This window comes from Malus domestica, chromosome 14, assembly GCF_042453785.1.
Source record: "Malus domestica chromosome 14, GDT2T_hap1".
NCBI lineage: Eukaryota > Viridiplantae > Streptophyta > Magnoliopsida > Rosales > Rosaceae > Malus > Malus domestica.
Window position 1 is genome coordinate 5311357 of NC_091674.1, and position 24555 is coordinate 5335911.

Here is a 24555-nt window from a genome sequence, read left to right on the forward strand (position 1 = left end):
TGGACCGGGTAGAGAGCTTGAGTTTTAGAATCGGATCTAACCTGGCCTGTTTCAAATGGGTCGGTTTGGGGTGGGTCCATGGTTCCTATTACATTTTTTTTTTTTTTACCGTCCACACAGAAGGGGACGACGTAGTTCAAGTCGTCTTCCTCAGTCGTCGAGCAGCCTAAAAGTGAACTTTGTCTAGGAAATGGGAAGCGGAAAATGTTAAAGAAGTTGAGAGATAAACGGTGCGAGTTGAGTAGCTTAGAGAGGTCAACTGAAAGCTTTACGAATTCGAAGTTGAGAGACATAAACGGGGCAAGTTGAAAAGCATAGAGAGGTCAAAAGCTTTACGAATTTGGGTTCTTATGTCTGAGCTGTCCCAAACCGCCCGTTTAGTGAGCAACATAAACATTAAGCCGAACGGAAATCTTCCGGCTAATAACGGCAACGTTACTTACTGAACTTTGTGCTTGATGATCCTGACAATAGCAAGTGCAGAAACTCCCACATCAGATGGCTCTTTGGAGCATTCCTGCATGCAATTATTCAGGTCGAATTTATTTGGCTAAGATAAATGTTTCATTCATTTTAACTTTGTTGTTCTCTGTGTCTCATCTTGGAGCTTCGTATGATTGATTTTTCTGAGAGGGAAGGAGGTTTTAACAAAATAAATAAGCTAGAACTAATGTAACATAGCACAAATTCATTTATAATCGATCCGAATAAAATAAAAAAGAATACATTTAAACGACTTATGAACTTTTTTCGGTCTGCAATATGGATTTATTTAAAGGAAATCTAATGAAAAGAACTTGAAAACTTTGAGTTTTAATCAAAAGGACAAAAAGGTGGTGTAAGTGAATAGTACCAGGAGTGACTTTTTAGAGAAAATGTTATTTTCGTTAAAAATGAACAGTGACGGGAGTGTTTCGTTAAAACTCATTTAAATGCAGTAGATACAAAAAGATGGCAACATTCAAGCCAAGCATCCAAAAGATCAAATACTCGAGCGGTCTAGTGATTTTAGCTCGGTGACAATTGCTTTGGAAGAACCTGATGTCGAGGATGGAGAAGGAGAGGGGCTTGGACTGGCGACTGAGTTTTCTATTTCGGGGGCATTGATCTTGATTCTAATCTTTTGGCAAACTTGACAGTGGTGAGCTTCACCGCAAATAACATAGTATGTGCCTGGTATATTAAAAGTTAGGGCGGTAAAGGCACCGTAATGGGATAAGGCAAGTGACAGGCTGCAATTGTCATAATCTTCTTGAATAACTAGCATCCCAAAATCTTCTTCCTGTTTGTAATTAAATATGAATTCGTCGCCGACATGAAATTCTTTTGATGAAATCCACTCGTTGTAATCAACTGTGCCATTAGAAATCTACCCTTCTAAATCGCCGCCATCCGTATAAACAGTAGTGGAACAAGCACCAAAGAAAACCACCACAAGATGAAACTGACGGCGACAGTAACGGGTAGGGGAAGACTTAAGAAAGCATGAAGCAAGACTAAAGGCGGTAATGCCTTTGCATACGTATATACAGATAGATAGATATAGTTGGTGTCCCAATAGGAAATCGTTTCTCAAATCCAGTTCGAAAATGGTTTTCAAAAAATCAGATAAAAAATAGCTTGGTTTCCGAATTCCAATTCTCTCGACCACTTTTCTCCTCTCCAGCTATGCTTCAGGAGTTCAGAAGAGGCAGAGAGGGAGAGTTCAGGATTTTGACAAATTTTTCAAGAAGGGCCAAAATGATTAACAGTGAACGAACTCGGGAACCACTTCAATGGTAGCACAAAAATGACCATTTAAACCAATCTCAAAGACCATTTGGCTAAAAATCCTTTTACCTCATTATTTCATGTTACAAATTTGCGTCATGTACTGTCAATTCACTACAAATTTGCGTATTAGAGAGCAAGCGATCGAAATGTAGGCATAAAGAAACGGGGCATATTCGATCTAACCAAATTGAATCTTAGATTCTAGCAAAATTGTGCTAGTTCAGTTCTATAAAAAACAGCAAGGTTGAACCTGCAGACCAAGTTAATCAAAAGCAGAGGATGGAATAATCAGGAAAAGTTTTAAGCACAACCCTATAGATTGTAGGTAACTCCGATGATAACTTCCACATTCGCACAAAATTGTACTTGAAAACATAACATATATCATAAGACATAAATCCGAGCAGTCTCTACCGCAGCACATGAAAGTCGATCAAAAATTTGTCAAAAGAAACTACGGAAACATTTCATTAAGCGGCCAGTCCATCAGAATTAACCAAAGCAAACGGAAATTAAACCTAGTAACCTCCTTTAAGATCGTTGACGACATCATAAGGAATGGGAGTAACAGTTTCCATGACGGCACCTTCCACCCTGAAACCAGGCTTCGGTCCCTTCGGCTGCCTCTTGGTGCTAATGACCTCACCCTTTGCTTTAGCCTCGGCCTTCAGCTGGTCATTCTTAATCTTCCTCAAACGGAATTCTTCGGTGCACCTTGATGGCTGCACATGCTCCACACGCACATGGATCCTCTTCCTGATGATTCTGTTTCCAACCTGATATCATGTAGAAGCATACTGTTTAAATTTTTTGGTGATCAAGTTAAAAAAATAAAGTATACAACACTCACTGCACAGTGTGACCAAAGCAGGACAGAATTCCCCTACATACAAAACAACAAAACACTATGCTTCCAACGATAATCAATCTGCAATGCTCAAAACCGGAATTCCAAACGGATCAACATGAAAGATTAACTTACATTCTCCACTCTCGTAACATTCATCCTATAGCCTCGAGCATACACCGTATGGAATATATATTAAACACGTTATAGGGCACACACAACAGGCTTATATCAATGGCCAAAATGTATCATATACCAATTAACCTAAAACACTTTCGTCACCGATAGGTGACATTATAAATCCACATCAACAGTAGAACTAGCATCCATAAGCTAACATTATATGAAACCCTAAAAGTATATAGCAACGTTTAAATCTAATCAACCATTTCCATTAACGGCAAAAAACACCAGCAACAGCACAATAATAATTACCCTCATGCCATGCCATTTAAGTCAGCGAAGTCCAAATCAATCTAAAAGAAACGAAATTTCAACAAGAACCAATGAATCCATAGATTTTCACACAAGCATATATCAAACACCTTCCAGGCAACCCAAAATCCAAAACAATACAAGAAAACAAAAATGAAATTAACCTGCTTGTTGATCTCGACACCGATGGCGCGCTTGGTAACGTTCCAGACGCGACCGGTACGGCCGTGGTAGAACTTGTGGGGCATACCCTTGTGGACGGCGCCGTTAACCTTGACGTCGACATGGTCGCCGATCCTGTAGGTCTTGAGGTAGGTGGAGAGTGGGATGTACCCCTTCTTCCTGAAGGCCCTCGAGAACAGATCGCGAGTCCGGGAACGGAGACCGTGTCCAGCCGGCATTTTTCAGAGGCCTCTGCGTCTCTAGGGTTTGGGTGTTGGTTTCTCAAGATGAGAGTGTGTGTGTGGCTCTGTTATCTTGAATTTATAGGAGGTTTGGTGAGGCGGGTAGGGTTTTGGTATTTCGGATTTGTTCTTGAGATGTGGGCCTGGGCTTACATTGTCAAGAGATTTTTATCATTCTTTAAGATATGTTTGCTTGATGGGCTAGTTAGTTGAGGTTGCACCACCGGCTTCTTTTACGCTGTGTTTAGCCTTGATTTTGTACTGAGGTGATTCTGAAAAATAATACCTATAAAAAAGCTGGGAATTTTTTATGTTTGGTAAACATTCAGCTTCAACTCCGCCTATGTCCTACATGGCCGGTCCCAAGCCCGGATAAAGGAGGAGGGGGAGGGCGTCAGGTAGTCGACAGCCGGCACTCCATGATCACGTCGAATCCTTATGAAAATGAATCCAGAACAAAATCGCGCTAAAGCTAGGGCGTCACCCGTAAGTGGCGCGCTGTGTGGCCTGAGCACAGTGATAAGTGAGCAAGGGTCGCTGTATCTCCATCGGCACCCGGATGCAGTGTTAAATGAGCAAGGGGGCCATAGAAACTTCTTTTCGAACGACTCCACTCAAAGTTGTTTGGGAGCATATGCTCCTATCAACTTTACCCGGGACACACAAAAGAAGTACTTTGATCCTATTAGACGGGGGAGGGTGAAGAAGCTAGGACAGAAGGGTAGAGTTCAAGAGAGCAAAATGCGTTTAGGAACGTGGAATATAGGAACCTTAACGGGAAAATCTATGGAAGTAGTGGAAGTTATGGTGAGGAGAAGGATAAATATTATGTGCCTACAAGAAACTAAGTGGGTTGGTAGTAAGGCAAAGGATCTAGAAAACTCAGGGTTTAAACTTTGGTATTCGGGCACAAATAGAACGAGAAACGGTGTTGGCATCATCGTGGACAAGACCTTGGTACAAGATGTTGTAGATGTCAAGAGGGTAGGAGATAGAATCATGGCAATCAAGATTGTAATAGGACAAGAACTTATCAATGTGATTAGTGCGTACGCACCTCAAGTAGGGTTGGATACGAGTTCGAAGGAGAAATTTTGGGAAGATCTTGGAGACTTGGTGCAAGGAATTGCTCAGACGGAGAAGTTATTTATAGGAGGAGATTTAAATGGACACGTGGGCAGGGAGACAGGCAACTATGGAGGTTTTCATGGTGGCCATGGTTTTGGGGAGAGAAACGAGGATGGGGAAGCTATCTTGGATTTTGCAATGGCATATGATCTCTTCTTAGCCAACACCTTCTTTAAGAAGAGAGAAGAACATGTGATCACCTACAAGAGTGGGTCGTCAAAAACACAAATAGATTTTCTTCTAATGAGGAAAGGGGATCGTATAACTTGTAAGGATTGCAAAGTTATACCAGGAGAGAGCGTGGCTAATCAACATCGCTTGTTGGTGATGGATGTACATATCAAAAGAGTAAGACAAAAGAACAAGACTTGGAAGTGCCCAAGGACTAGATGGTGGAATCTAAAAGAAGAAAAACAAGCCATTTTCAAAGAGAAGGTAATCACCCAATGTGTGTGGGATAGAGAGGGGGAAGCTAGCCAAATGTGGGATTCCATGGCTAGTTGTATCCGAAAAGTAGCAAAAGAGGTATTAGGAGAGTCCAAGGGCTTTGCCCCACACCAAAAGGAATCTTGGTGGTGGAATGAGGAGGTACAAACAAAGGTGAAGGCTAAGAAGGAATGTTGTAAAGCCTTATACAAGGAGAGGACTGATGAAAATGGTGAAAGGTATAGAAAAGCGAAGCAAGAGGCGAAGAAAGCTGTCAGAGAAGCTAAGTTAGCGGCTTACGACGATATGTATAAACGACTAGATACCAAAGAAGGAGAGTTGGATATCTATAAACTATCTAGAGCAAGGGAAAAGAAGACAAGGGACCTAAACCAAGTGAGGTGCATCAAGGATGAGGATGGAAAGGTTCTTGCTACAGAGAACGCGGTTAAAGACAGATGGAGAGGTTATTTTCATAATCTTTTCAATGAAGGACATGAAATGAGTGCTTCTTTAGGGGAGTTGAGTAACTCAGAAGAGTGTAGAAACTACTTTTTTTATCGTCGAATCCGGAAGGAAGAAGTGGTTGTAGCTTTGAAGAAGATGAAGCATAAAAAAGCAATAGGCCCAGACGATATACCAATCGAAGTGTGGAAACTTTTGGGAGAGACAGGTATAACATGGCTCACTGACCTTTTCAATAGGATTTTGAAAACGAAGAAGATGCCAAATGAGTGGCGAATGAGCACTTTGGTGCCTATCTACAAGAATAAGGGCGACGTACAAAATTGCATGAACTATAGGGGTATTAAGCTAATGAGTCATACAATGAAGCTCTGGGAGAGAGTCATTGAGCATAGATTGAGGCAAGAGACACGGGTTTCGGACAACCAATTCGGGTTCATGCCAGGGCGCTCAACCATGGAGGCAATCTATCTCTTACGAAGATTGATGGAAAGATATAGAGATGGGAAAAAGGATTTACACATGGTCTTTATAGATTTGGAAAAAGCGTATGATAGGGTCCCAAGAGACATTCTTTGGAGGATTTTAGAGAAGAAAGGAGTACGAGTAGCATATATCCAAGCTATAAAGGATATGTATGAAGGAGCAAAGACTGCCGTAAGAACTCATGAAGGACAAACCGAAAGCTTTCCCATAACTGTAGGATTACATCAAGGCTCATCCTTAAGTCCTTACCTTTTTGCGTTGGTAATGGATGAGTTAACACGACATATTCAAGATGATATTCCTTGGTGTATGCTTTTCGCAGACGATATAGTGTTGATAGATGAAACTCAGGAAGGGGTAAATGCAAAGCTTAACCTTTGGAGAGAAGTGTTGGAATCTAAAGGTCTTCGCCTAAGCCGATCAAAGACAGAATATATGGAGTGCAAGTTCAGTGCAAATGGAGGTCAATACGAGTTAGGGGTGAGGATCGGAGATCAAGAAATACCAAAGAGCGACCGTTTTCGTTACCTAGGATCTATCTTGCAAAAGAACGGAGAATTAGATGGAGATCTCAACCATAGAATACAAGCTGGATGGATGAAGTGGAAGAGTGCATCCGGCGTGTTGTGTGACCGCTGTATGCCACTGAAGCTCAAGGGAAAATTTTATAGGACGGCAATAAGGCCGGCGATGCTGTATGGCACAGAATGTTGGGCGGTGAAACATCAACACGTACACAAAATGGGTGTAGCGGAGATGAGGATGCTTCGTTGGATGTGTGGGCACACGAGAAAGGATAAGATTAGGAATGAGGATATCCGGGGTAAAGTAGGAGTAGCCGAAATTGAAGGAAAGATGAGAGAAAATCGGTTACGGTGGTTTGGACATGTGCAAAGAAGGCCTACTGACGTTCCGATTAGAAGATGCGACTATGGGACAGAGGTTCAGGGCCGAAGGGGTAGAGGAAGACCTAGGAAAACTTTGGAAGAGACTCTAAGAAAAGACTTAGAGTACTTAGATCTAACGAAGGACATGACACAGGATCGAGCACAATGGCGTTCTAAGATTCATATAGCCGATCCCACTCAGTGACTTGGATTTTCCAAGTCTCCAACTGAGAAGTTTTCCTCACTCGGGAAATTAAGGGAACACTACCCCAACCTACATGCTCCACTCAGAAAGCTTCAACATACAAGCTTTAACAAAAGAAAATTCAAAGAACTTAGCGAAGAAGGCTTTGGTGTATTTAACACAATACGTTGAAATGAAGGAAAGCTTATTTATTGATATCCCCGATAAGCTACAAATATGTACATATACATGAGTCAAAATAAGCACACAAGAGGGAGCCTTCACAAAGGTTGCTTAGGAGAAGTCTCAGCAGTCGGTAGAGCCCCAGAAAGAGAAGGCACCGGAGGGGGATCATTTGGAGCCTCAGTACTGGACAGAACCCTAGAAGGAGGAGGCATCAGAGGTTGATCATTTGGAGCTTCATTACGCGGTACAGCCCCAGAAGACGAAGGCAATAAATGCCTTTGGAACAAACCCACAAATCTCTGATGATCAAGTAAAACCTGACCATCAGTTTCCTTCATCTGGTCAAGCTTCCTCTTCATGTTTGTAGCATAGTCATGTGCGAGCCGGTGCAACTGTTTATTCTCATGCTTGAGCCCTCTAATCTCCTGTTTGAGACTCATCACTTCAGCCGCCAATGATTCAACTTGGCGGGTTCGAGCAAATAGGCGTTGGGCCATATTAGACACAGAACCTGCACACTGAACACTGAGAGCCAGCGAATCCTTAACAGCTAACTCATCAGACCGTTTGGAAAGTAGTCTGTTATCTTTGGGAGTGAGAAGGTTCCTGGCCACCACCGCAGCGGTCATATCATTCTTCATCACGGAATCCCCAACGGTAAGAGGACCAGTAGGGGAGACGAAGGATGGGCGCCATATGTTGTCTGGAGAAGGCGGGGCTGCCTCTTCAACAAGGTTCAAGTCAAAACGACGGTCGGAGGGGCCAGACATTTTCAAAGGTGTTGAAGAGAGAAGAGGTCGGACAAATCAAGATCTTAGAAGTGCAAGAATGAAGCTTCTACTGGTGGAGATTCAAGTGTGCTTTGGAACTTAATGCCAGCCCCTATAAAAATCTGCACTCGACGAAGCTTCAGAAATCGAAGAGGCGCCTGCTCAGAAATCGAAGAGGCGTTTGCTTTCTCAAAAGCTGGGCTGCTTAGAGATCACGAGGGTTGATCTCAGAAATCGAAGAGGCGTTTGCTTTCTCAAAAGTTGGGCTGCTCAAAGACCACGAAGGCCGATCTCAAAAATCGAAGAGGCGCTCGCTTTCTCAAAAGCTGGGCTCCCCAGAGACCACGAGGGCCGATCTCAGAAATCGAAGAGGCACCTACTTTTCCAGCCTTTTCCAGCCTTGTCAGCACCTGTCACACGCACACTCAGTTTTGCGGAAATTATGGGCATTCTGTCAAAGACTTCTGGGGAAGTAGAAAACACATGAATCTTACTGTTCAATCACCCACTTCCCACACGCAACAATAGCTCATGGGTACCACAGATAACTTTGCCAAAGTTCTCTGCCAAAGTTGAGCACGTGAAGCTTGCAGCTCCCACTACATCGCTCTGACCAAGAAGGGTAAAAGAATAGCAAAGAAACAACACTAACAAAGTTTAGACCCATAAATTTTGAAGGTCTAGCTACCATATTATTACCCACAAGGGTAAAGGAACAGTACCACTGCTGGATAATTGGAAAGTCCCTGTGTGTCAACCTCTGTGCTTCGTGGCAAGGTAGACTAGCAAACATGCCCAACCTTTACTCACATTCGAGAAAACACTCCCAATAAGATTGCTTGCTCCAAAATCGAAGAGGCACCGTCCTCCGAATCTCGAGAGCCAGAATCCCAACATGACTACTTTCTTAAAAATCGAAGAGAGGGTAAAGGAACAGTACCATTGCTGGATAATTGGAAAGTCCCTGTGTGTCAACCTCTGTGTTTCGTGGCAAGGTAGACTAGCAAACATGCCCAACCTTTACTCACATTCGAGAAAACACTCCCAACAAGATTGCTTGCTCCAAAATCGAAGAGGCACCGCCCTCCGAATCTCGAGAGCCAGACTCCCAACATGATTACTTTCTCAAAAATCGAAGAGACACTGCTCCCCGAATCTCGAGAGCCAGACCCCCAGCATGATTGCTTTCTCAAAAATCGATGAGGCATCGTTCTCCGAATCAATCGAAGAGGCGCTCGCTTTCTCAAAAGCTGGGCTGCTCAGAGACCACGAGGGCCGATCTCAGAAATCGAAGAGGCACCTACTTTTCTAGCCTTGTCAGCACCTGTCACACGCACACTCAGCTTTGCAGAAATTATGGGCATTCTGTCGAAGACTTCTGGTGAAGTAGAAAGCCCATGAATCTTACTGTTCAATCACCCACTTCCCACACGCAACAATAGCTCATGGGTACCACAAATAACTTTGCCAAAGTTCTCTGCCAAAGTTGAGCACGTGAAGCTTGCAGCTCCCACTACATCGCTCTGACCAAGAAAGGTAAAAGAATAGCAAAGAAACAGCACTAACAAAAGTTTAGACACATAAATTTTGAAGGTCTAGCTACCATATTATTACCCACAACTGTAAAGGAACAGTACCACTGCTGGATAATTGGAAAGTCCCTGTGTGTCAACCTCTGTGCTTCGTGGCAAGGTAGACTAGCAAACATGCCCAACCTTTACTCACATTCGAGAAAACACTCCCAATAAGATTGCTTGCTCCAAAATCGAAGAGGCACCGTCCTCCGAATCTCGAGAGCCAGACTCCCAACATGACTACTTTCTCAAAATCGAAGAGAGGGTAAAGGAACAGTACCATTGCTGGATAATTGGAAAGTCCCTGTGTGTCAACCTTTGTGCTTCGTGGCAAGGTAGACTAGCAAACATGCCCAACCTTTACTCACATTCGAGACAACACTCCCAACAAGATTGCTTGCTCCAAAATCGAAGAGGCACCGCCCTCCGAATCTCGAGAGCCAGACTCCCAACATGATTACTTCCTCAAAAATCGAAGAGACACTGCTCTCCGAATCTCGAGAGTCATACCCCCAGCATGATTGCTTTCTCAAAAATCGAAGAGGCATCGTTCTCCGAATCTCGAGAGCCAGATACCACAGACCACTTTTTCAAAGTGCTCTGACAGAGTTAAAACATGTGAAACTGGCAGCTCCCACTACCGTGCTATGACCAAGCAGGGTAAAGGAATAGCATTACTACTTGTTGTTAGGGAGACTCCTATATATGTCGACCTCCATCCCCAACGGACAGGCAGACCTGCAAAAATGCTCAACCCTTCATCATATCTGAGAGGGCACTCCCAACGAAGCCTTTCGAAATATTCAGCTTTCTTTCCCCCCGATAATACCTCTGCAAACAAGCTATACTAGAGCAAGAATATCTCATATCATCAGGGTTAAAAGCAAGAGTATCCCATATCATGCTTTTTCCCTGTCTTTTCTTTTGGCCTTGTTTTTACCTGCAAGACAAGGAGAAAGAGAGCAATCAGTCAGCACTTGGAATCAAGCTCCCAGCCAGGAACTGACTGCCTGGAACCCCTTACCTGATTACTTACCTGGCATTGCTCTCGAGTACTCATCTTCAACATCTTATGTTTCCAGGGAAGATTCCGCATCTGCTTGAGGAACAGATAGGGCAAGTGCGAAGGATACAAGGAAGCATGTGGAGACAAGCGTAACAGCACACTTGCCGATACATTCATTACTCTGTCAAAAGCAAAAGTATCCCATATCAGCAGGGTGGAACGTACTCTAGATTTGATGGACTTGTTTTGACCCTCAAATTCTTCAGTCGGCCTTATACTCTGGAGGAAACCAGAAAACCCTCCAGCTCAGTTCAAGAATAAGCCTGTGGAAAGTTACTTCTTCAAAAGCAAAAGTATCTCATATCATCTCTTCTCATTTTTCTTCTCTTTATCCTTCATGCTGCTGCAAGATGGGGAGAAGGTGAACAATCAGTCGGAGCTCTGATTGCTTACCTTGTCTGTCACCTCTTTCAGCAGACCCCCTAGCTCGGCGACTTGGGGGACTCCTACTACATGGTTTGTATCGCGCTTGACCAAGCCTGAAACTACAAGTAAGCTTCAAGTGAAATTGATACATTACCTTGTGCATCTCCACCAGTTAAAGATACCACCCCTGGATGGAGGAAGAGTACTTCCAGAGAAGATGCCACATCTACCTATGAGACAGATAAGGCAAGTTAAGACGACACCACACTCCGATACTTAGAAGTTTCGTGACTACGAGATCATTCTCCCACAATATTTCCTAATGTCATTTGTACTAAATCATTCACTTGTACTCACTAAATGAGAGCTTGAACCTATGTACTTGTGTAAACCCTTCACAATTAATGAGAACTCTTCTATTCCGTGGACGTACCCAATCTGGGTGAACCACGTACATCTTGTGTTTGCTTTCCTATCTCTATCCATTTATATACTTATCCACACTAATGACCGGAGCAATCTAGCGAAGATCACAAAAAGCGATCGTTTTCGCTACCTAGGATCTATCTTGCAAGAGAACGGAGAATTAGATGGAGATCTCAACCATAGAATACGAGCTGGATGGAAAGAGTGCATCCGGCGTGTTGTGTGACCGTCGTAGGCCACTGAAGCTCAAGGGAAAATTTTATAGGACGGCAATAAGGCTAGCGATGTTGTATGGCACAGAATGTTGGGTGGTGAAGCATCAACACGTACACAAAATGGGTGTAGCGGAGATGAGGATGCTTCGTGGGATGTGTGGGCACACGAGAAAGGATAAGATTGGGAATGAGGATATCCGAGGTAAAGTAGGAGTAGCCGAAATTGTAGGAAATATGAGAGAAAATCGGCTCCGGTGATTTTGAACATGTGCAAAGAAGGCCGACTGACGCTCCGGTTCGAAGATGTGACTACGGGACAGAGGTTCAGGGCCGAAGGGGTAGAGGAAGACCTAGGACAACTTTGGAAGAGACTCTAAGAAAAGACTTAGAGTACTTGGATCTAACGGAGGACATGACACAAAACCGAGCGCAATGGCGTTCTAGGATTCATATAGCCGACCCCACTTAGTGGGAAAAGGCTTTGTTGTTGTTGTTGTTGTTGTTGTTGTTGAAACATTCAGCTTCAGTTTTTTTTCACAGTTTTGGGTGAAAAAAAGTCAAAAACACAAAGCTGCAAAACCCAGCTTTGAAAAACCAGTTTTTTTTCACATCTGTTTTACATAAAATTTTATCAAACACTATAATACTGCTTTTTTTTTTTCAAAAGCACTTTTACAAAAAAGATTACCAAACACTCTGTTGCTGATTCTCACAGCACAGCAGAAGCAATTTTTTTTCAAAGCACATCAATACCAAACCAGCCCTTAGATGAAATAAATAAATTTGAAATTTGAATAAAAGTTAGAATTTATAAATTGATATGTACCAATTTTCTTGTTTGAATTCATAAACATAGAAAATTATATTTTTGCATAGAAAAAAAACTTGGAATTTGGGATCTCTAATTCCCAAAGTTTAAATTTCATGTAAATATGTGTCATTTTCCAATTTTTACGATTAAGAGTTTAAAAATAGCAAGTAACAAATTCTAGAAAATAAAATCATATCATTTCAATTTTCATCATTTTAAAATTTCTTAATAATTTTAAGTTTTTTTCATCCAAACGTAGTGTTAATGTTTTTATTCTTTGACTTTTTTTGTGTTTAGGTCCCATTTTGTTACGTGGGACAATTCTCAATTCTTTCCGCGAGTTACGTAACATGTGAATATATAAAAAGGTTGATTTTACCCAAATTCTTATTTTGGGATCATAAGGCTTCATCAAAAAATAAATAAAAAGACATAAAAGCTCCTATAACAAAAAAAAATCCGAAATAATAGAAACGAATTCCCAGGGGTAATTTTGTCATAATATAAATAGAAAAAACGGAAATTTAAAAATAATAGAAGCAGTTTTCTTCCCACATTGCAGTCTTGCAGTTCCAATTTTGTAAAATCGTTGTAGAAGCAAAAATGTCACTTCACTTGCGTTCATTACAGGTTTCAAAGTGATCCTACAATCGTCAAATCACTGAACAAAAGCCGAAAGAAAATAGTTAAAAGCAAGGATTGGGATCTTTAGATATAGGCGCCTTATTTTTTTTTTTTTTTCTAGACAACGTCTATGCCTTTTAGAGATTTGATTAAGTATTTTTTTAATAATTTTGGTGTCATAATCTAACGTTTTGATTACCCTGTCTCGTTTAGAGATAATTACAAAAAAAATGTGGTTGGATTCAATTTATTTTCACAATAATCCTACAATTTAGCAATGATTATATACTGTGACAGCCCGTCCCTGATTTTAAGAGTTTTAAAGTTTTAATAAAGGATTTTACAAAAATGTCCTTTGAGGCATGCGCATTATTCGAGGTTAATCGTTATGTCGTGCCATCTAAGATTTGTTTTCTTGACATATCCTCGTAGTACTCGTCACTATGGACGCGTGGGCGCAGACGGTGCGTTATTTGGAGTTATAACGAAAAAGATTTTAAAGTTTGAAGTTTGGGCATTTTATAAATTTTATTATTAAAATTTGGATGGCCTAGATTAAAGGAAATCTGAAATGGATGGTTTGGATGTAAGGGAAATAAAAATAAAAATAAAAAGATGTAGAAGGGTTTTGTGTGTGTGTGTGTATGTGACGGGAAATGGGGAAGAAAAGAGAAGAAGAAGAAAAAGAGGGAAGGAGGAAGGATTGTTGCCCAATCAGAGGAGAGGAAGGGAGAGACTGCCCAATCAGAAGCATAAGCGAGGAGGGATAGGAGAGAGAGTGGCGTGCGGGGGAAAGGGGGAAACGGGTTCCCCAACCCGTGACCCGTGTGCACCCATTTCCATTCCTTCATATTTTTCGGTGGTTTTCCACCGGATTTCTCACGAAATTGGACTAAGAAACCATCCCCAATCATTCCCTAGTCCTTTCCTCTTCCATTTCCAATCAAATTTTATGGGATTTGAACTTGAATTCGAGTAGAACGAAAATATGGGTTCCGAGGATGCCATGGCAAAATCCGACGATCGTGAAGGTAATCCAGCAAATTGCTACCACCACTAGACTCCCCTAGAACCACTAGACTCCCTTAGAACCCTGGAACAAAGCCCAATCAGTGGTGGAGGCGTCGGAACACGTTTGGAGGTCGAATTGAAACACACCCATTTCTAGGGTTCTTCACGATTTTGGTGGAATTGGAGCATTTCCAAGCCAAATTGGCCTTGGCCTCAGGTATAAAGTTTACTCTACTCATTGAGATCTTCAATTTTGTATTTGTTGAGAATTTTTTTAAATAGTTGGATTTTCCGGTGAGCCAGGGCGGCCGACCGCCACCCGCGGCGGCCCGTGCGGCGGCGCGTGGCCAATGGCCCGTCAATGTCATTCTTAGCATGTGTTTAAGGTTCTAGGTTCAGTTTTGATAATTGATGGATGTAAATTGGGTAATTGAACCTAAATTCGTTTCGATTCGTGGTTAGATGAAAATGTGAATTGACGATCCGACCGTTGGATCGTCACCAAACTTTGATACGTTGTAATACGTAATATTTGAGGATTATAGGAACTTACGGATCGGGAATCTGATTTACGGATCTTTCGGAATTGGAGTTGTAAGTTCATAATATAGAATGTTAACCGTCACTTGGTTTTGGAAATTGACGGAGATCCGACCGTTGGATGGTAATGAAATTTTAGGATGTTGTCCTAGAGGTATATTGTGGACCTCTGGAAGTTATGGATTTGAAATCTGAGTTGCAGATCTTCCAGATCGAACTACGTAGTGACGTGTTTTATATAAGTTATATATTCTATCGATATGATTTCTAAGGTTGGATTTGATTATTGTTCTAGGTGCCGATCGTCATGACACCTTGATGTGTTGTGCTAGGGAGTTGTTGGGCGAACTCCAAGTGAGTGGGTAGTATTTCTGTTTATACCTATATACTATTGATATTTTCCCCAGAAATTGAGTTAAATGAAAGTACGTTTTAAAATGTCATGCATGCATATTATGAGATATATGAATTGATAATTGATGCATATATATATGTGAATTGGTGCTGTGGACGCACATGTGAGTATCAGGTGAGTTTTATGTTATTCATGTGAATCATTGATGATGTGAATTGTGTTGATAGCTCATAACCTGCACCCCTGGTGTTAGTGCTTATATTATTCACCGCACCGCACACTCACCTTGGATCCAAGTAGGTGCATGTCATACAAACCGATAGAGGGTTCCAACATGCTAGTCGTACAGACCACTAGAGGTGGTTCCGACTGGTAGGTGACCTTAGATTATGTGCACAGATGATTGATGAGAGAAGCACTAGAGCGTATTATTACACCATTCTTGTCGTACAGACTACTTCAGGTAGTTCCGACTTATGTGCAGAGTAGCGCCGTACAGGTCACCATGGTGACTCCGGTTGGATTGGATATTGAGCTATAGAATTAACCGTACAGGACCAACTGCAGGGTCTCCGGTTGATTCCTTATTTCACCTGTTATATTGATACATTCATATTCTGTTTTTGACATTATAGCATGGCATACTTTCTGGTTTTGATAAAAATTGATAATTTGAGATATTTGAAGGTATATGCTATTATGTTATTTTCTGGGAAAGTATACAGGTTTTACAGCTAGGGGTTAGAAATGTTTTAAATGAAATGTTTTCGAAAAACTTTGTTTTACTGACCCACTCAACTTTGTTTTGCGCCCCTCCAGGTTCAAGTTAGCAGAGCTTTGGTGGCCACGAGGAATCCAACGATGTTCTGACAGAATTCACAAAAGTAGGATTCACCCTCGGGTGTTATATTTTAGTAATTGTATTTTTAAAGCTTTCGAACTGTGTAAATGGTTACGTCACTCTCACGTGACGGCCAGCATGCCCTCCTTCGGGACGGGATGTGTCATATACGGTTTAAAATATTTTTTTTCCAAAAAGGTTTAAATAATTTGTAAATCCCATGAAATCAAACGTACCAAAATAAGTTTTTCTTTTAATACAAGAAGAGAAAATATGACTGACAACAATATAAATGTACCAATAAACAATGTGTACAAAATCGAACCTACGAATATCAACAATATGTATCAAATCAAACGTAGCAAAATTGCAATTAAACGTACCAATATCAATAATATGTATCAAATCAAACGTACCAAAATTGCAAATAAATGTACCAATCAACAATTTTTACAAATTCAAACGTACCCATTGATAATATATACATATGTATTGTACCTAATAATAGTCGTCAATAACTATACATAAAAAAGCAGCAAAGATTTCACAAAAAATTTGAAAAAATTACACAAATTTTTTTATGTTGGATCACCAACTATTTGGAATAAAAAATCAAAACCATTTGGTAAAAAGAGATAATATTAAATGTTTGTAGAAGACACTTAGTATTACGGTTTAGTGGTACTCCTCTTCACTTATAAGTGAGATGTGTTAGGTTCAATTCTCGTCAAGGGTGAATTTGTTTGGAAGAAGAGAAAATATATTTAATAACTAATTTCTCCAAAAAATAAGGAAAACGCATTAAGCAACTGGAATGACAAATTCAAAAATTATTTGAATTCGAAAAATACATAATGACATGTAATTTAACTTAACATAAAATGTTGTCACTTGGTACTACGGTCTGGTGATATTTCTTTTCACGTGGAAGTAAAAGGTCTTAGGTTCAAATCTCATGGATGGAGAATTCGATATCAAATTAGGCTGTCCATCGTGTGGCTTAGCCGAACTCTTCCTCCCTTAGTGTTAAGAGGAATGAATTGAATTTCTTTCTTGCTTTTGTATTTTGTTCGGTGTCTGATTGATAATATCCTATGCTTTTAATTATGTGTTAGAGGTATGACATGAAGTTTGTGAGTGCAGAAGGACTAAAACAATGCTAATGATCTTCTGTTGGATGGTGATAGCGTTTGGGTTAATATTTGAACATTGGGCTTAAATGAAGGAAAGCCCAAGGCTGCCAAATTAAAGGGGACTTACCCGAATCCCAGCACCAAGCCCACAGGCAAAGTGAAGCCTTATCAGCCTTCTAAGCCAGGATATAAGCCACGTGCTTACCATTGAAGTGACAAGTGATGAAAACTAACCTACTACTAGCCAAAGAACACTTTCCAGTGGCAATACAAGTAAAAAGCTGATGACTCACTACCCTCTAAGTGCTTTCGGGCAAGAATAAAGTTACAACAGTCGGGTTGATTTACCTATAAAAGGAAGAAGAGGCCCCAGAAACAAAGACACTCAACCAATCAAACAAACAAACATACAAACTTTGCTTTTAAGCCAGATTTTCATCCAAAGCTGAAATCAACCTAGATTCAGTCCTTTTTAGTGACAATCTATCTCTTGTCCAGTTTAAAGCTCTGCTATCTCCCATAGTGGCGTAATATTGATTCCCTTGTGTAAACTTGTTTACCATCCATCCATTTTTAGCATATAAACCCCTGTTAATTCAAAGAAAAGTGATTACAAGAGGTTCAACCTTGACAGACAAGGTGAAATCTTGCTCGACGCTCTTTGTTTGTTCTCTAAATTTATAGATCTATTACTTAATGCATTCTTCAGTATGTATTCAAGAAATATCCACTTGCTTTCCTACTTTAAGAGTCTTATTTGTATCTGGATCCGACTAGTTTAATGGATATATTATCTTTAAAAGCAATATAGGACCAAACAAATGACTTAAGGGGATATGGACTCCCTTCATTTAAACATACAAGACTATGAACTAAAAGTCCATGTTTACAAGCAAGAAAAAGAACTTAATATGGACATAACCCATCCACGACAATCCTTTGATAACAAGAAGTCCGAGTAACTTGGGGCGTAAGTAATCGACTAAAAACACTCTTGTTCTACATCTGATATACTGAGATAGCAGTGGCACGCCTAGCACTGAGTTAGTTTTGATTGCAAGCCTCAAGGCCTACACCTAAGGCCCCATAAAGGCACATTTCAAAACTAACTTTGTCATCTTCTTGTAGCACATCAACAAGCAAAAGCCCGACTACACATCCAAAGTGCCAATCCCTTGGGGAGCTGTACTGAGGTCCGAGGATCCCTCTCCAGAGAAATCTTCAACACCAACAGATAGTTCTCGAAAGATGGGGCAGTAGCCTGCCAAAAATACAATAGAAGAGAGATCAAACATGAGAAGCATTGATTCAAACAATTTTTTTTTGTTTGTGAGCATGTCAGGAAGCCTGGCTCACTACCACTTTTATATTCAAGCAGTTAGTATTAAAGGTTTGTTGTGATTCTTATTGTCGCTATATTAGCTCAATTTTCTGATTCCCAGAGGAAGTTCGAGTTACTGTCCTTGCCGAAACAAGGGTCGGTGACACGTAAGTTTGATTTTCTACTTTCCAGTAATGATTCAAGTGAAATGAGGTAGCAGCCGCTTACAATGGTCTTTGTTCTTCTTTGGCAGCATTAAAAGTTGAAGTTGGCCAAACAATTTATTTCCAATGGTGGTTTTTATTTTCAGAATGAAGGCTCAATCGACATTACCACTAATTAATGGACATGTCAAGAACAATGTTACGGTTGAATAGTTCATATCATTGCAGAAATTCACTCAAATATCTGCGCACTTGAAGAGGTTATCTCAAGAATTTGATCTAGTTACAACTTACAGTGTCTTTCATTGCCATGCACAGAAAAAGTTCAAGAATCATATCGGGATTGACAGTGTTCTGAAGATTATCTGTTATGCCTGCACTGCATGCTGTTTCAAATTCTAACAAGGTTGAATTTCATCACACTTTGATCAATCAATATTGAGCAAAAAAAAAAAAAAAATTGCACAATCGTTGAAATATTCTCTTACAGAGAATACTAGAAATAATGACCACGCGTTGCTGCAAGATTAGAAAATACGTGAGCATAATATATACATATATTTAAAGAATGATCAAGTTTGAATCAAAGGCTCATAAGGGCTTGTGAAAATGATGGTATTCAAACAAAACTCTGTATAAAAGAAGAGAAATAGAAAAAGAAAAAAATACAGCACATACCATTTTTTTGGTCTTAACCAACCTCATTCGAGAATCTCCATTAAATCCTAAACGTCAATAGAAATCAAGGATCAGAAAGACTTAGACAAAATCACATATTTGAAATCAAAGATCAAAGCCGCACAAATACCAAACTATCCATTAAAAATATTGAAAACATAAAAATTAGATGAGTACATTAGCGAGTTTTATAAGATGATCTATGTTCAGAAAATATTCAGAACTAAATTTATTAAAGGCTGAACATTCTACGTTGGAAAGTGATGCAACACTGCAAATTACAAAGAACAAAATAGAAAAAAAAATAGAGTAAAGGATACAATTATCCATCGTTGGTAGCATCCAAATTGACGATTGTAAATTTCCTATGAGCTGAAAATGATGAAATGGTCAATGCAAACATTATAGAGATTCATACAAAAAAACTTCCTATTGGCAGGATCCAGATTGACAACTGTAATTTTTCTGTGAGGAAAAATTGATGAAATGGTTAATGGAAACATTATAGACAGATTGAAAAAGAAAAATTGAAGCTAAGAAAAACCTTGAAAACTCACAAAAAACCGAAATCTTATAGGAGTCCTATCTTTCCATCGTTTTCTTTCTTCAAAACAAAAATAGAAAACTATAATTTGATTATGTACAAATATATACATTAGATAAAAATCGTAAAAAAAAAAAAAGAATAGTTGCAGAAATAAAAAAATGGTGAAAAAAAACCATAAAAATTCTCAATCAAAAACTGAGATGTGTGAGAAAGAAGAGTGAAAAGTGAAAAGCAAAGGAAAACGTGAGAAGAAGTAAATTTAGAAGACGCCATTTGATTATATATTGAAGCCCATTATCTAAAAAGTGTAAAAAAATTGAGAACATATGTCAAATGATATTTGAGCCAACATTTATTTGAAGTGTAATGTTCTAAGCAGTGTTCTAAAACGCGGCCTAGGCGCTAGACGGTGGTGCTCCGCCATGATTATCTCGAAATCGTTTACTAAATCGGCAAAGCTATTAGGCGGCGTAAGTTGGACGCCTAGGTGGGCTAACGGTCGCTGGGTGAGATAGACGGAAGTTGGAAGATCTGGGCGGCCTGGGAAAATACGATAGCCTACCCAGAAGTAGGCGGACATTGGGAAATCTGGGCGATGTGCGTCTCGCTGTCTCCTCTAGGTGTGACGATGGTCTGAGAGAGAGAGAGAGAGAGAGAGAGAGAGAGAGAGAGAGAGAATCTGCAATTACATATATGGTGATAAGCAGACGACGGTAATGGTTTTTGATGAGCAGCTTAGGGTTTTTTCTTTTGAAAGTGACTCGGTGATTGGAACCGGGATGCCTAAAAACTAGTGTCTTTGGTTTTTTTTTTTTTTTTATTCTAATAGGATAATAAATGGATTGGATGACTTTGGGTTTTTTGTTAGGGTCCATTAAGCCCATCTATAAATGGACGACATTTCTACTCAAATGTACAAGGAATACATGGCCCAACTTGCATTTTATTTATAGACTTACAAAATGATACAAAACTAACAAAAAGAGCCTAAATTTTTACATATTTTCATACATATATAATTTTCTTTTTAAATTATGAACTTATTGTACATATGTCATCCTACACTACTCCTCACCATGATTTTATGGCATATATGCTTAATGTGTTTTTAAATTTTGGGCTTGTTGGATACTCTTTTTGCATTTTATTATTCTTTTATTATCTTATCAATGAATTTCATACAATTTTAATTTTTTTGTAAGTGTTAATATGCACTTATTTACAAGAAATATAAGAAATTTACCTAAATCCGCTTAGGCCGCTTAGGCGCTCGCCTAGACCCCACCTAGCGTTTTTTAGAACCTTGGTTCTAAGACTAGAAATTATGTAAATATTTATGCATAAGTAATATATTGTGATAGAGTATGAGAGAAACAACATAAATACAAATTGGATATAGTAAGCTATAACTGATTGGTGACATAAGAAAAAGTATTCATTGATTCTAAACAAAGTGGAATATGTTCAAATAAAAGTAATTGAAAAGGAAGTTAATAGATTGTGTCATTGAATCAAACTGAAAACATAGTAATGTTATTAGATTTTTGACTTCAAAATTTGATGTCATTGTTTAGGTATTTTGGTGTAAATGGCAGAATTGAATCAAACAGGTTGAAAAGTGAAATGATACTTGTAAAAAGATGATCAGATATAGATGGTTTGGTGCCTCTTTGCAATACAGAGACACAGTTTGCTAACTTATCTCAGAGGAATTGGTTGCTACCAATTTATAAACAAAGACTTTCTTCTTTTGACCTATTGTAAACACATGGTTAGCTGGTTGGTTGTCCAATGAAAAGTTTGAGTTGGACATACAAAAGTATAAACGCAGATACTCTCATTGAAGATATACTCTATACACATGTCCAACTTAACTTATCAATGGCCAAGCAAGGAATAAGCCATGTATTCAGATTAGGTAAAAAGAAGATAGTTTGTATATATATCGGTAGCAATCAATTCCCCTGAAGAGAAAGATTAATAAATATTGAATTTAAACGGAAGTCAACAAGAAAAGAAAGTTAAGAAAACATACCATTAAGTCTTTCCATTGTGATTGAGGATTTAGACCATACATATTCCAGCATTTATTTCTTACTAGCTTATCCGCACGCACGTTAGTGCGTACGAGAGGTATTTTTGCATCACGGGTGCTAAGCGCCCCTAAAGGTGTATTGTGTTATTTTTTTTCCATTGTAATTGTCAAGATATATTTTAAATGTATTGTGCAAAGTTGAACTTTTTCTTTACCATGTACATCCTAAAAAGTTGTCATGTTTTTCATTTTCACTTTGCTTAAAGTAATGATTTAAATGTTATTCATGCAATTGTCAAACAACATGGGATTTTGGATGCAAGTTCCTACCTAAAGTCTATGAACAATAGTAAGTAGATACAAATATAAAAAGTGATGATGGTGAAAACATCAAGTACTCATAGCAAAATACAAAACAACTTAAATGTCAAAATATAAAACCTACATCACAATATGTACGTTATTCACAATACCCATAAAGTCTATATGTCATTGTTTCTTTTGAAAAGTAAGTTTACATATTGACATCAATGCTACAATTTCCACCCATTTGTTCATGATTGATGCTTCAAATTTTCATTGCGAATCTACAAACGATAGTGAGAAAATTAAAAATCAAATAAAAAGAGTTAATTGATAAGTGGGAAATGCATATTGAAAGGTTATCGTTAATAAAGTTGTTACCTATTAGGAATCACCATAATTAGCTGGAATGAAGCAAGACTTCTTTGTATACTACATTTCGTGTAAATACACCTTGTTGGCCTACTATGGAGCTATTTTTTACTAACACAGTTGTGGTTGACTTTGAGACCCCCTCGATAAAGCCACATATAATTGTCCATGACTGATGACGTGATCTGGAAGGTAAACACCTACATGTGGTATTGTCTGACCTTAAGATTTGTTTACAGTGACAGAGAAACTTAGTTTCATTGGAAACTGCTTTCTTGTAAGTTCAAATGGAAGCTTAGCAATATCAGTACTTTTGAGAGGGATTCTTAGTAAAAAAACTTTGGATCCGGCAAATTGTCCAGTTAGAATTTCAGCATCAATAAGATTTCGGTAAGAACCACGACACAATAATCTTATACCATTACACAATCCCAATTTCGAATCAATATTTCTTAAAAGCATGATTCGAGCACTCCTTTTCAAAGTTAACTTGTGCGGAGGCAAACCACCAAGTGAGATTGAATTCAAGAACTCTGGCTGATACAAATTCCTTATGTCATCCTCAACTGAATCAAATGAATACATTGTATATTCTAAACCTGGAAACATCCAAATAAGATTTCAGGCAAAGAGAATGGTGATACATGAAATACATAGTTAGTCTAATTGTATATAGGAATGATGGATATGTATTCATCCATAAAAAAAATGAAAACTATGATAAAAGTACCAACTAACAGAACCGAAGGAAGCTAATGTATTTACCCTCTATTCTTTATTTGTCCCTCTTCTTTCTGTTGCATTTTTGTTGGCGTCTTCAACCATATCATACAATCTCAGTTTCTTATTGAGAAAAAATGGAGGCATATATATCATCTTATCCTTACAATACCAAAAAATACAGCTCACTACATATTTGATTCTCTTTGAACACTTTATTTTACTAAAATCTACTAAAAATGAGTTGATTAAAACTATAATTTGTTCTATTTTTGTAGACATGTATGTTGAGTTGGTTAGATTGGGGATTCCAGTTAAGGAAAACTAATGAAAAGAGTTTGAAAATTTTGAGTTTTAACGATAAGGACAAAATAAAGAGTAAAATGAATAGTACCAGGTTTGACTTTTTAGTGTAAAAATATGGTTTTTCGTTAAAGTGAATAGTATTAGGAGCTTTTCGTTAAAGCACCCTTCCAATTATTGGCTGGAATTTGAATGTAGAATTGTTGGATAAGATCTAAGTCTGAATGATAATAAGGATCATTAGATGTATCATACATATGTTTTTAAAGATAATGAGGATCATTAGATGTATCACACATATGTTTTTAATGATAATAAGGATCATGAGGCTCCCTTAATGTAGTGTTATGAGGAAAGCGATACAGATAAACTAAGTTTATGAGGATACAGATAGAATAAATATTCATAGATAGGATACCTTAATGATGTTCACGGTCTTATGTCAAAATTTTCATTTTTCTGGATAGCTCATCGCATGTATTGGATTGCAAACTTCACCTAAATAAGTAAAAAGAAAGTTGAAGGTCAGACGTTGTAACAATCATGACTTAGTATGTCGCTACAACTAATAAACAACAAAACTTCATTGCCCATATGTGTGAGAACTAATAGCAACCATCAGAAAGGCTTTAAATAAAATCAACCTATTCCCTAATATGAACCAACAAAATTGTATGCCCAATACATTGGAGAATTGATAGTGATCATCATAAAGACTCTAATTAGAAAAATATCATTTAAGTGTTGCGTCGTCCCATGTAAACTGGGACAACATTGAACCGGACTAGTAGAAGATTATTGATTTCACTTCAGAATAGTTAAAAAAACATAGACTTATTTTTCTGAGTAATTATGCAATCAAACTCTTCTATTTACTTTCTTGCTCGTCCATGGTATCACAAAGTGGAGCACCACTGGCAATGGATTAAACACTGCCTTAAACAGCAAATGTCAAGGCATGCCTAACCAATGAGGTTGCACACACAGATCCTCACACATGTGGGGAATGATTTTGTTGTGTAAATCATGAACATATTGTACGCAGTGAGGCAGTGAAAAATGACTACCTTGGTTCCTAGATGTTTAAGCTAAAAAGAAATTTGTACGCTTATAAGCAAGCAAGACATCGATATTTCAAAATCCCATAACTTTCGGCAAG

The 24555-nt window shown here is 38.9% G+C and overlaps 1 protein-coding gene across 1 annotated transcript; it reads right to left on the reverse strand.

The window, feature by feature from the left end:
* Positions 1 to 2092: 2092 nt before the first annotated feature.
* LOC103430899 (large ribosomal subunit protein eL21z/eL21y) lies at positions 2093 to 3635 on the reverse strand. The gene is made up of 2 exons (XM_008369041.4): positions 3220 to 3635; positions 2093 to 2549 (listed from the first exon to the last, which is right to left on the reverse strand). Exons 1-2 carry the CDS (start codon positions 3454 to 3456, stop codon positions 2292 to 2294), a joined length of 495 nt encoding a protein of 164 aa, XP_008367263.1. The 5' UTR covers positions 3457 to 3635; the 3' UTR covers positions 2093 to 2291.
* Between the last annotated feature and the right edge of the window lie 20920 nt (positions 3636 to 24555).

Bases quoted from the DNA above. Each gene is read 5' to 3' on its own strand.
- LOC103430899 (XM_008369041.4), bottom strand. From the start codon at position 3,456: ATGCCGGCTGGACACGGTCTCCGTTCCCGGACTCGCGATCTGTTCTCG. The intron at 2,550-3,219 runs GTTAATTTCATT...ACATGATATCAG, and splicing joins GTGTCGAGATCAACAAGCAG to GTTGGAAACAGAATCATCAG.